The 14,073-nt window shown below is 39.4% G+C and overlaps 1 protein-coding gene across 3 annotated transcripts in view; it reads left to right on the forward strand.

Moving 5' to 3' along the window:
- The first annotated feature begins 622 nt into the window (after window positions 1–622).
- The window catches only part of BCKDHB (branched chain keto acid dehydrogenase E1 subunit beta), a 127,273-nt gene continuing 113,822 nt past the window's right edge, over window positions 623–14,073 (forward strand). For 2 of the 3 annotated variants that reach the window (XM_075747569.1, XM_075747570.1), the window contains exons 1-3: window positions 639–841; window positions 3,456–3,533; window positions 6,105–6,173. In XM_075747569.1, coding sequence (XP_075603684.1) covers window positions 676–841; window positions 3,456–3,533; window positions 6,105–6,173 — 313 coding nt within the window. In that variant the 5' untranslated portion in view covers window positions 639–675. Of the gene's footprint in view, window positions 842–3,455; window positions 3,534–6,104; window positions 6,174–14,073 lie in introns of all 3 variants that reach the window. The other variant, XM_075747567.1, reaches the window with a different exon arrangement.

Genomic DNA, 14,073 nt, shown 5'->3' on the forward strand with positions numbered 1-14,073 from the left:
CAGGAGTGTTTGGAGAAAAAGACCTTGGACAAGAAGAATTAAAAATAAGACAGACTCAGAGATTGGATGTGCAGCTGAGAGGGGGTTTGAGAAACAGAGGGAACAGGTAATATCTACAGGTCTATTAATTCTTCTTATCCTTCCAGGCCACCTGCAGGGGTAGAATTTGAGGATTTCAGACATTGGTTCAATTGTTCTCAATGCCGAGATAGCAACAGGAAAATCCCAGTGGAAGAAGAGAAAAACATTTAAGCAGAAAGGCAAAGACATTTGTTTCAGCCATGGCTGTTGACAGAACCAAACCAAGCACACCGTTATCAGCAGCGCGGAGGAGAGGGACAAGCACCCAGCCCAGCCCAGTCACACAGCCCCACCGCTGCCCTGACAGAACCGCCGCCGGCCCCACGCTGAGGGCGTGTATTCACTCACTCTCGTGCCATCCCCACGTGCCGAGCACATAACCTCACCCTCCCCTACCGGGCCTCCTCCCTAATAACGTGCTTTAGGCGCACGCGCAGTAAGCCCTCCCTCTCCCCTCCCTCCCCTCCACCCACCGCAGAACGGCTTCTGATTGGCCCGTCCTCCACCAGCTGCTGGCCACTCAGGAAGCCCGCCCAGGACCCCGCCTCTTTAGAACGCACGCGGCGGCCGCGGCAGCCCCTGACAGCGGCGGCGATGGCGGCGGCGGGGCTGGCGCTGCGCGGGGCGCTCGCCTCCGGGGCCGTGGTGGCGGTGCGCCGCCGCGGCGGGCTCTGGAGCTGCCTGCCCCCGCTGCCGGCCGCGCCACGCCGGTCCGCGGCGCACTTCGCTTTCCAGCCGGACCCGGCGCCCAGCGCGTACGGTGAGAGCGGGGCCGGGCCGGGGTCCACCCCGCGGGCCGGGCTCATCCTCGCTCTGCTGCCGGGTCCGCTCCGCCACCACCGCCTTCTCGGGGGAGGCCTCCGCCTGTCAGGGGTGGGGCGGTGGGAGGGAGAAGGGTGGGCGCTTCCCGCCTCCGCCCCCTCGGGTCGCCCTGCCCCCGGGTGGCCCAGGCCTCCGCCTCGGTGCGTTTTCCCCGCTGTGTCCGCGGCGTTTCCACCCGCGGGTTTTCCGCGAAAAACTTGGGCTGTGGGTGGGAGGGCCCCCGTGGGCCGCTGGCGGGGACGGTGGTGCTTCAGGCTTCTTCGGCACCTCACCGTTACTCCTGAAGCGGGTGTTTGTTGAAGTGTGTTTGGGCAGTCGGTGCAGTAGTTCCGATAGGCCTACCCGTCATCTCCTCTTCCCCTGCCCCTCTCCTGTGTCAGCGGTAAAGCTTCTGGCAGGAACTTAATGACTTGCGTCCATCCCTGTTTTTTCATTGTATGCTGAAGTCATGAATGTGGTAAGAAACCTGTGATTAATAAAGAGTGCTGTCTAGTGAAAGGTTTGAGGTAATCCTTGTGGTCACACGACCGAGAGTAAACACAGATTGGTTGGAAATGAACAGCTTGGAATGAAAGTTGGTGTTTTGACTTTTATTTCTGAGATACATCCCTGCACATGAGTAGTGCTGAGTTCTGGAAGAAGCCTGCCAGCTGCAGAATAGCTGTTTCTCTCACATGAACCACACTGTTGTCTAGAATGGTGTTACTTAGGTGGATACCTTGGTGTTCCAGCTTGGTCATTAAATCTGAGAAAACCCTTGGCCACTTCTGGTACTCGTTGGGAGGTATAGGCATCCAAGGTGTCGTGGAGTAAAGCCTGTGTGCTGCAGGTCCCTGCTTGAGATCGTGGTGAAGAAGCTCTAGTGGGGCAGGACAGTTTTTTGTTGCCATTTATTAATATAAAACTACTTCCCTTTGATTAAAATACACTTTGAAAGTCTGTAAAAAATAATGAAAGTAAAATAAAGTTATGCCAGTACTGATCCTGATATTGTTAAGATAATGCTTTTCCAACTCCACAGTTCAAATCTGAAGGGCACGATTATTTTTTCCTTTCCCATGAGAGCTGAAACAGAAGCCATTATTATGAGCAAGAGCGTTAGGTCAGAATGTCATTTCTGACAGTTGCTTAAATAACAGGCATTTATTTATATCAAATACTGGAAAGGATTGTATCTTGTGGAAAAGATAACCTAAATACTAATGTGGATGACTTGGGAAAGAGAGAAACAATTGCTGTTCCACAGCTTTCCTTCCCTTGAATTTGTAAGTGTTGATTATTTGTAGTTTTCATATAATTTGAACAGTTCCCATAACAGATTTTTTTACAGCTTCCTCTTCTTAAAGGGCCACGTGAAATGTAACAAGTGAATCTACCAAGCACAGGAATGTGTAGGAATGCAGCTGCTTCAGCTCTGGTGTGGCATGACATGAGTCTTTAACAAAAAATGCTAATGTTAATTAACAATTTAGGAAGAAGGGAAGCTGAATGGTTAATGGTTGTTGAGAGATACTGTAGCTACTGGAAACAGAATTGTAGTTCTCCTTTCTGATTTCTAACACCCATTCTCATGTTCGTCTGGGATCTTCACCTAACCACCTAACCATCACTCTTTCTTTTTTTTTTTAACATGCTATGTGTGCTGGTATGTAGTATTCTCCTTGGTTGTGGCTCCTAATCATGACTTAGATAGAGGTTTTGCAGGTTAAAGAGCTACCAAATGTCAGCCAGGCAATTTCTTATTCACTCAGTTTCTGATACGGCATTATTTTATTTGCTTAGAGAATCTGAATTGGTCACAGTTGTGGGGATTGGTCTGTTTTGCTCCATCTTTGCTTTGAGGTCTGTTTGTTTTCCCTTGCAGCATTGTAATGAAGAAGAGCACTCAGTCTCTCTTGGTTTTGAAGGTTTTCTTTCAATCTGCTCTGCAGAAGATTTTAATACAGCAGTCTGGTGCATTTGCTTTACCCATTTTAAGTATAGATGTTCAGTATCAAGTTTTCTTTCTCTGGAATGTGGATTTGATGCTTCTGACACTTCTAACTGCAGTCCAGAGAGTAGGCTGATGGTCTAGAAAACTTATGGTAATAATAGGTGTCTGTAAACAGGAGAGGCTGGAGCTTTAAAAAAAATAATTAAAGAATGATGAAGTAAGTTTAATGAGATGTAGTGAATCTTAGCAGAAAGGATCCCATCCTCAAAACAATAATGCTTTACTATGGTTTCTTCTTTTGAAAAACTGTTGTATTGGTCATTGTTTCTAGTGTTTGACTAAGCATTGTAAAGCTGCATTTGCTCTAAGAGCATAGTTTTTGAAAAAAGATTGAATGCAAGATAGTAGAATTATAGTCCTTGGGATTGCGAAGTATACCATGCTTAATCCCATTTGCCCCATAATTTAAGTTTACTCAGCAAATGAATCTCAGGTACTCCTAACAGGGATCTTGTTTATGACTGTTAACTAAGTTTTTAGTCATGTTTTGCACTAGTGTTTTCTAATGTACTTTGTGTTTTCAACCAAATGAAATGGCTAAATAATCACTTTCACACAGGGCAAACTCAGAAGATGAATCTCTTCCAATCCATAACAAGTGCCTTGGACAATGCCTTAGCCAAAGATCCGACTGCAGGTATACTGTACTTGTTAGTGTGTTTTGCTTTGTATAAATTGCATTTTGTTTTGCCTATTTGTGTATAATATTAAATGCATTTCTCATGGCTTTTAAAATTTTCTTATAAGTTATTTTTACACTTTGATCTGAAAAAAATTAAAAATGTGTTGTATAACAGATTATTAATGGGTTACATGATCTAAGATGCATTTGTGTCTTCTGTATTAGCTGGGTGTGTTTCACTTGAAAATTGGGACAGAAAGATACATTGCTTAACATGCTTCTGGTATAAATGATGTGAACCGTACTTAAGGGCAGCTTGAGTCCCACCAGTAAGTAAAGGAGTTTTTAAAATGTAAATCTTAGGTTTTAGTTCCTTCAACTCTCGATGCTCAAAAAAGTGATATTTCTTAGAGACTATATATTCCTCGCCCTGTCCATTCTCCCTTCTCTCCTTCCCTGCCCTCCAAAATTCCTTTCCAGCTTTACTGATTTCTGTTCATTGTTGTGCATGGGCAATGTACGGTTTCCTAGGCTTTTGCGGTCTGGATAACCCGTAACTTTGAAGAAGCTAGTTCATCATAGCTTGATTTAAAAGGGTTATCCTGAACTCTTCTGCACAGAACTATTTACTCTGCTTTTAGTTCTTATACATAACAGGAGGTCTGTTGCTTCTGTTGTCATGACAAAGGCGTGATGATGGCCAGATATCTGAAAGAGATGTTTAATGTCATGAACACAGCTGCAAAAGCTGTATGATCTGTTTAATTTTGGTTTTTCTTTTTAGTGTGTTAGTAACTCTTTTTGGCACTGCTTGAGCCACTGTTCAACTTGAAGTCTGACTAATCGTCTAATCTGTTAGGACAAATTCCATGTTGTCTGTCTAGTACTGTGCCTGTATACATTCCCACTCAATCTACAGCTGTGTTATAATCACCTTATTAAATTGAACTTAGACAACTGGGGGTAAATTAGTGCTAAAACCAGATTTTAGTACCATTTCTGTAGAATCAGCCATGTAAAAGTAAGTAGAATGTTAGTCCAGCAGCAACCTAAACTCATATATAATCTTCAGCCTTTTAGTTGCTCTAAGGTTTTAGTCTTGCTTCTCAGCTTTGCAGGGCTGGATCTTTGCAAAGCCCTTTGCAAGGTCATGTTGGAGTTCTACAGTGCAGACATGTGAGTTGTCAGTATCACCCTACTTACTGAATTAATTAGTACTTCTTGAACTAGAAAGCATGCCCTTCATATGTTTTTAGTTGTATGGGACTTGAGCAACTGTTGTTAAGTAGTGGAAATCCTCATGCTTGTGTTGATGAGTATTAGAATCTGTCCAGGAAAATATTTTCAGTGGCTGAACAGAATTAGTAAATCCATGCAAGTTTGCTGATACCAGCATTAAATGGGATTTTTTTATGCCAGCTGACTCAGAAGTGAATAGCCATATGGTAATGGAAAGGTCTTACAAAGATTTTAAGTACATGAAAAAGCAAACAAATTACTATTAAATATGAATTAGATGGTGTGGGGACATACTTCAATCATAAACTCCGTGACTACATTGATTTTACATCATTATACAAGTTATTTTTCTTTAAGTGGTGTCTTTAATATGATCCTCAGAAGTGTGTTAATCCCTTTTAGTTCTTCCAATCAGAAATGCATTTTATTTAAATAAACATAATATTTGAACACAAGGAGGCTAACTCATTATTTTGTGTCCTTTATAATATGGAGAGTATTGAGGAACTGACTCCAGTTCATGCAAGCTGCTGTTGGTGATACTGCTGCACATCTCTTACATGCTGAAAAAAATGGAAATGGGCAATACTTGTTTCTGTGAATTAAACAACAAAACTATTTTAAGAAAAATTCGACACCATCATTCCATAAATTCAAAGAAAAAAACGCCCAGATTAGTTGACATGAAGCTAAATTTTAAAGGCAATTACTTGTAGTGATAGAACTTTATTGGCTACATCACTCACACCATAAAGATAGTAGTTGTCCTGGTTATTAGATAGCCATATTTTCTGTAGAGGAGTTCCTCTGGAGTCACTCTTCAGGGATCTCGCAAGTATGTTTGGAGAAGGTTTGAAATTTTATGTTGGATTGGTATTTTGAAGAAAAGTTCAATTTGACATTTTTCAAAACGCTGCATTTACTGAAATCTGTAATGAAGAATGCAGACGGTTACCAGTTGAAGCAGAACACATAACTTCAGTGACTCTTTAGTGATTGAGTTTGTTTCTTGGAATTGCTTTTATTCATTTAGATTTAGATACTGTGATATTATAGAATATTTCAGAAGAATAAATAGATGATTTAATGAAAGCATAGCTGAATCAATTTCATGAATTCTGTTTTGAGACATAGTTGTGTTGCTGTACTGCTTCCTCATTAACTTTGGTTATTTGTTATAGTTAGTCTGTACATGAGAATTGCTTAGGTATAGATAAATCTTGAAGTAAAATGAAATGTTAGGTGCCACTTGTGTTAGTATGTCATATAAAAACCTTTGAAACACGTGAATTAAAAATAAGATGCACTGGAGTAACATTAGCCTTCTCTACTCTTCTTATTTTTCAGTAATATTTGGTGAAGATGTGGCCTTTGGTGGAGTCTTCAGATGTACAGTTGGCTTGCGAGACAAATATGGTAATTTAACTTTTAAATCTGACGTTATTTTCATATTAGCATCTCTCTTCTTTTGTACCCCACTATGGTGTGTGGGAAAAGAGAAGAACACATGAGAGAGAAGCCTTATAAATGGATTTCTGTTTTCCTTTCTGTGCTTGGAAATAGAAAATGTTTTGAACGTGTTACCATTTATGTAAGCTTTCAAAGCTTTCAAAACTTTCCGATATAGTATCAGGACTCTTCTATTACTTCAACTAACTTTATCAATATAACTTCATTTAATTTTTTTTTAAACTGCAATTGAACCAGATATTCATAATTGTGGCCCCATTTAATTACTGTAATCAAATTAAAGCCTCTTAGCAACAATACATGGTGATGCTTTTTGATCCTATCTGCCAAGAAAGGGGAAGGAATTACATTAAAATGGATTTAAACTCTTTGTTAAATATAGTATTTTTCTAGCGTGGCCTGGAAAGCCAATATAGAAATGAAGTGTTATAGCTATGCTTGTGCTTCATCTAGAATGTGATTGATTTACTTGTTTGGGAGACTCATGTGAAGGCATTCAGAGAAATGGTATAACCTTTGTCTCAAAGAATCTTAGAGATTCTAAGCCTTTACCACTAGATAGGAAAAACAGGTTTGCAAAAGTATATGAAAAATAACATGGTACGCAGTCATCTCATACCTCAGACAGTTGAGGTGTGTTCAGTGAAAGAGGAAAAATAGTTACTTGCAGGAACTTTAAAATTATTTTTAAAACTTATTTTTATAAATTAATAAATGGGAAAGTTTTAAAGTTTTAAATAGGGAGTTTCTTTAAAACTTGCAGGAGCTTTAAAAAAATTCTTGTGTGATCTGTGATTTAAATTAATCTGTATATTGCATTCATTTTGGAGGAAACTTAGTTCCACTATTTCTGGGGGATAGTCTCCTATAGCTGGGTATCATTGGCTTCTAAGAGAGGTGGTGGGAAGGAAAAGACTTTCCTTCAAACCATATGTTGTTGCACAAGCATTTAAGTGTCAGCTTCACAGTTTTAGATGGATAGAATTTAACCACCTAGTTAGCGATACCTGGTTGGCAAATGTAGAAGACTTTTCCAAGTCCTTCACTGTTATTCCAGTTAAGCTTCTTCTTTGGTTATCCATTTGGTACGGTTTCATGCAGTACCCATTCTTCTGTGAGAAGTACTGTTACTGGAATGCTAAAAAAAAAATAATCAGTGTTTCATGTATCGCAGCTAGGTAGTATATTGCAGTTTACACGTCTTGGAAACTGTGGATACAGTAACCTGATAGCTTTTAATGTGGCAGTCATTTTCTCCCCCACTGGGCTATTAAACAGAAGAAGAGGTTATAAAATATTTCAGCGGCTTACTTTCTTCAAGGCACAAAGATGACTGGGACCACTTGCAGCCAATGATTAAATCTATTTCATTTTCCTCATCTGGAGGAGATGAGTTATTGCTATCCTGGAGATCACCAAGATCCACTATTTTTGAGCGAACCAAAAAAGGGAGAGGAGGAAAACTATACTTTTAAGAAGTTTTAGAAATATAACCATATTTTCTTCTCCTGTTTCTCTGCTTCAATTATTATGTGGATGTTTTCTCACTCTCTGGTTCATACATTAATGTTCAAGTAGTTTGGATATATAGGACTTTTATTAACAATGATCTTTAGTGCTGCATGTTGAGGTTGAGTTAGAGATCTGTAACTCTGGTGTGATATGTTAACTCTGTTTACTAGACTTCGTGTGAAAACAAAGCCTCTGAGACAGCAGTTGGTTGCTGGAAACATGGGCAACAGAAGGCTTCATTTGGGAAAGAAGCAACAGGAGCAGATGGATCCATAAGCAACCTTCTTGGTTTTAGTGAACATTTCCAGTTTAAAAGACAAAAAGAACAAGCTTTATGTTGTTAGGGTGTTGCTTTGAGGGTCATTTGTTTTATTTGATGTAAGAAAGTCATATAATATTGGAATGAAGGAAAGACATTAATTATTGTAGTAGCATTTTATTGATGATATATTCAGATGTGCCAGTGGTGTTCAAAGTGATAACACCTCCCCCAGAGTACAGGGGGGGAAGAAGAACTATTTACACTATGTTAGTCACTCTGACAAGCAACAGTTGCAGCACATCAGCAGCGTAGCTAGAATCAGATTTATTTTATGGGTATAACAACAAAGATTTTTAATGAGATTTTTGAGGAAGATAAGACATGACTTTGGGAATATTTGAAAAGAACTCCTTTAAAGCATGAGAAGCAACATGAGAAATTGTGGGAGTACTTTTATGAATATTGATCAAGGGCTAATGAAAGCTAGTATTGCCATTTGATCAAAAAGGGTACTAACCTCTTCATGGTGAATGAGAGGATAGATTTGGTAAGGAGAAACTTAAGTAGTGGTCTTGTTTAACGTGACTGTAAAATAAAATGGGTGGGTACATAAAGTGTTGGTGAGATCAAATTAACACAGTAGGAAACTATCCACATTGATTCAGAGAATTGCAAAGATTGTATTTGCTAGAGGAAAAGTATATTAGCTGGAAGAGAAGGAGACATTTGAAAAGCTTTTTGCTGTTTTCCTACTTAAAAAAACCCCTGTCTTACAAATTCATCTTAGAAGATCCATTTGTTGTGCAGATTCTGAGATTTAGGTCTAGGTGAGAAGTGAACTGAAGATGTCGCTAGTGATTGAGAGAGAAGGGGGTGGAGAAGGCATGACAGGAAAAATAAATAGGAATTCTTCATGCTGCTGCTGAGGCGCCCATGAGTAAATGAAGGCAATATCTGAAATACAAGTTTGGACAGGAGAAGTCTGAAGATAGGGTGAATTTAGGAGTCATGCAACTTTGTAAGGCAGATAAGATGATGCAGTTCACTTGGATTCTTTCTTCACTAACAGTGAAATCCTGTAGAAAACGGGCAGTGGTTGAAGAGGGGATGGCAAAGATGAAGTAGTGGATGTATTGAAAATATAATTACAATGCTGAGGAGAAGCAGGAAAGACTGAAAGCACAAAAACTGAAGGAATCTGAAATTTTGAGAGGAGTGTTGCTGTCTGTTAGTGTTGTCTTAGAGATTAAATAGGTTCTGGATGCAGTGCTTGTTTTATGCCAAGGCTGGAGTCCATGTAAAATGAGGAATTCCAGACAGAATCGATGAACAGGCAACCTCATGGATCTTACCTGTACAAGGAAGATTACATATACTTACTGACTTTTCTTTCCCCATTCCCCTCCTGCATTTACCTTCAACATAACAATAGGAGATACAAGTGGTGTAATATGAGGTTGTTTCTATATGTTGATGTAAAATACGAAGGAATTAATTTTTTTTCCCTCCTCTCCTGGCAGAGAGAGGTTGTTTAGTGTTTTTTTTTGTTTTGTCGGTTTTTTTTCTGTAGATAATCAAAATCACTAGATGGCAGTCTATGCCTATAGTTATTTTGATACAAATTGATAGTTCATTTTTAAGCACTTTTATAGAGGTCAAAGTCTAAATATCCCCTAATATTGTAGTAGGGGGAATTTAGTATGTTAATACTCAGTAGTAGTACTATACAGATGTTGATTGCTATCCAGACTGTTTCTGAAGTCTCTCTGGAGAGAAAGAGAAGGGAAGAAATTTACTTTCAGAATAAGTCTGTCATCAAATCTAACCCCCCCTTTTTTTTTTTTGCCAAGAAAGCCATTTAAGCTTGAGTGTAGAGCATTGTTGTAATACAAACACAGCTAGAGGCTTATACTAGTAGGTGAAAAAAGTCTCGTTGACTTTGTAAGGAAATAAATCCTAATTTTTGATCGGATTAATTTTTGACATGCTACAAAGAATTTTGTTTGAAAATGTTAAATTGAGGAATCATGTAAACAAGTCAGTATGTGGAAGTTTCTTTTCCACAATAGCTATGACTTAGGATAGCATGTTTGTTTGTATACATCTTATGTCAACATTTGAAATAGGTGATTCCAGTTCACTGGCACCGCTTTGCTTCTCATGATCCTTCTATTGGTGTTAGTGTATTTTGCATGAACTGCATGCTTAGAAGTCTATTGCTGTATAATTCTCTGTCCTGAAAATGAATAGATGTCCTGAAATTTTTATGTGGAGAGTTCCTTTCAGATAAGGGAAGGGAAATAAGTGTTGTACAGTTTTTTTCCTTTGTCCCCTCCTTCTGTTCTTGCACACTGGAAGGCATATTCTTGTTTTATTTCCCCATCACCCCCCACCAGGTTTTTGATTGTCACCATTTTGCAGAGGTTGCATACTCTAACCTATAGAGTGTCTTTACTGAAATAATGAATGTCTGCTCTTCCATAGTCCTGCTGTCTGGAGATGTCTCCTGTCTCTAGAGCAAAGATGTAAACTGCGTGATTGATAGCCTGCTTCCTTGCCTACTGTACTTTTGTAGCCTAGGTAATGTGTGCAAACATTTTTTTTTTTTAAGGGAAGTATATTATTATTTCAGTCTTTTGAAGAAAATGCTATCTGAATGAAATACTGTACATTTATCTTTGAGTCTGCAGATGGATTTGAAACAATGAACTTGGAGTGTGAATACATGTGCCCTATTGCTCTGCCTGAAGTGTGAAATAAAGTTGCAGCATGTAAAGATCAGTATCATCCACATGACAAAAATACAGAGGAGATCGGAGGTAGGCATTAGATGACAAGAGGTAAAGAAATGGGAAGAAAAAACAGAGACTAAGGTACAATTGGAGAAAGTGGACAGAAGTAAAGACTGAGAAACAAGAATAGCAGAAATAGTGATTGACAAGGAAGGCTACTCAGAAGAATGCCAGAGCATGGGGGTTTTTTTTGGGTAACTCCAAAAAAGACCCATCTAGCCTACTGTGGCCAAAAGTTAGGATTTTGAGATTATATAAACAGAGGAAGTAAGGTATATATAATACTTTTCTTGAATACTCCTTCTGCCATCCTCCAAACACTTAAAGCTTGAGGGCTTCCTTGTCTAGAAGTGCTGCTGTGTAGTCATCGGCCTCAATAGAGATTTGTTTTTAATACCATCCTGGTCTACACTTGAAGGAGGCTCTAATGTGCACTTACTGCTGCGTCAAAAGTCTGTCCTTAGTGAGGGTAAGGATCAAGAGCATTCTGACTATTTCAAAGCTTGATATTCTGAGAATGTGGAATAGGATCCGTCCTTGCTCAGAACTCTGAGAATCTAACAGAAGTAAGATTGGCTCGGCAGGTCTTTCCCCATATCAGTACTTTGGGAAGACTGAGGGGTTTTTTGGTTTATGTGTTCACTTTTATAGATGAGATTTGGGTAGGTGGTAGACACCAAACCCAGAAGAATTGGAAGAATTGAATACATTTAAAAAATTGGAATCTTAGATTGAGTTATTGCCCATGCTTGTTGTCATCTCAAGAAGTAATATACATCTTTAGTAATTCATGTCTATGTGATAAAAGATTTATGTGCAGGCTTTCTGATACTACAGCTGTTTGTAAGTCTTATCAGTTACATGCAGTTGTCTCACACAGATGCACGCATTTGTATGTATATGTTTGGATAACTATTGGAATTATTTTTGGATAGGAAGAGTAGTGTAAATAAGGTTTTTTTACTTTTCAGTAGGGAATTCTTGAATAATGCCATTTTAGTTCACTTGCAACTATTTGGAAATACGGGTAGAACATGAATACTTGGAATGGGAATTTTTATTTCAAAGATCTCCTCAGTTCCTGGAGGATGCCACTGTTGAGCCTCCCACCAGAAGTGAGTGCTGTCCCAGGGTAGAAGAGACTTGGCCTCAGTTCTGTCCATCAGGAGTTCTGAACTTACTCCCAGAAGAGTTGACTGAGAGAGCAAAGGTGATCTCTGTGGAGATGCAGCAGAAATGGTTTTGTCGGCAGTTGCTCTTCTGAAATGTTTTGGAATGAATTTGTCTTTTGCTCATGTGATTGATTTGTCAATGTTTGGGATCCTCTGTGTGACAGCAGGGTGAACAAGAGGAAGATAGGTTTCCTCCTCTGCAGATAAATGTCCCATCACCGGCTGGAGGGGTTGGAGGGTTTTACAGTCATAGCTTTTATTTTTGTCTGTTCTGGTTTCTTTTAGCTGTTCTGTTTGGTCTCTGTTATTGCTGTCCTCCTCTTTTTGTTTGTCAGTGCTTGCAGGAGGTACTGTCCACAGCAGCTTATGGTACTCTCATATAAAGTCAATTAGTACAAAATGCTTTTCGTAAGGTTTCTGTGTAACATTGCTAATATGCTTTGGGGTGATGTTTGCTGCCTTTATTAGCAGGGTGGTGTTGACTGTTAGTTTGTGGCATGCTTCGGTCCCTAAGTCCCTTCTATTGTACTGCGGTGCAGCCAGTAATTGCTGCTTTTCTGGATGGACACTTGATAAAATGAAACTCGGTAAGAACAACTGTGTGTCACTCCTGTATGTAGGATGAACCAAAATCAATCTCAGATCATTTCCTTTCAGGTAATTTTGAATTACGTACATGGCTAGAGACATTCATACATGCAAACAGTAGTAAATGAGGAATAAGCAGTTTCATTTTTTTTCCTCCTTACTCGTTTTTCATAGCTAAAATAGATTTCCTCACATGGAGTAGAAAGGGTGCAGTAAGTATGCACATGCAACTTGAAATTTCTTTTCTTCACTTATTCTGTTCAGTCATATAGGCTTATTTTATAAATAATACTTCCTATGTTTTATTATTCTGATGCAGCTAAAAGCATAGATAAATTTGGTAGGATTTTTTATTAAAAAAAAAAAAAAAGCAACATGGATGGGGAACAGATTGTAAACGGCAATTAGTGTCTGTTCGATCAGTCCAGGATATTTTCTTGCAAATTTGAAAATCACAGAAGAAAAGGAAAATCAAGAGAAGAAATAACACTTGAATTGAATCCTGTGAGGGTGGGGGGAGTTGAATCAAAGATTTCCCTTGTGGAAAATTTCAAACACATCAAAAAGCAAGTGACTGAGCTGCATATGAGACTACAGTTATAGCAAGAAAATAACATCCTTATGTCAGGATGACCTAGCCACATTAGCAATCAGCTGGATGCTTTAAAAATGATTTTATTTATCACTTCCATATTTGTTTTCCCCTACTTTCTGCCTGCCTTACAAAATTAGAGCTCTGAAGCACAGGATATGTTTGGGGACAGATCAGCTGGCAAAGGCTGTTCTTAGCCTTCGGTGTTGGAGATTCCCTGGCTTCCCTACACACATGGTCGCAGTGCAGTATTATTCTTATGGTTTAAAGCTTTTTCTTATTGATCAGTTTTCTCTGGGCTCTGGTTGCTGCAGCAGAAGGATATGGGCCATCCAAAACTGGATACATTACTCTGTGTCTTCCTGAGCAAAACCTGGTTGCTTACAGCTTTCTGTTGATACATCTCATGATAATGCTAGCTTGTCTTGCAGCAATAATGTTTATTTCCAATGTCTGATCCACTGTAATCTGTGGTTGTTATTCTGTAGACCTTGTGTCTAAAGTGTAAACACCTGTGTGAGTTTTCAGGGAACACTTCATTCTCAGTAAATGAGTCGTTTGTAGTCCAGCAGAATAATTCAGGAGTTTTTGTTTATTTGGACAGGAGATGGCTGTACCTAACCATGCCTCCCTGATGCTACTAGTGGTTAGGTATTACTTTAACAGGTCGGGAGACACTCTGGCGTTTTTTCTATGAGGTTTTTTACTCATAATCATCGTCTTTTGCATGCTTTAAGAACATAGCAATATGCTGTTACAGGGAGGAGAAAAACTCAGCCTGAAGTAGCATAAGAGATAACTGTCTATAAACAGATAGAAAATGTTAGCTTGATGCTTCAGAAGCAGACTGCAAACTTGTTGAAGCCCCGTGCTTTGTCTTTTATGTAGGTGCTGGTCCTTCCTAACATATTGCACGCAGTAGGATGAA

This window comes from Balearica regulorum, chromosome 3, assembly GCF_011004875.1.
Source record: "Balearica regulorum gibbericeps isolate bBalReg1 chromosome 3, bBalReg1.pri, whole genome shotgun sequence".
Classification (NCBI taxonomy): domain Eukaryota; kingdom Metazoa; phylum Chordata; class Aves; order Gruiformes; family Gruidae; genus Balearica; species Balearica regulorum.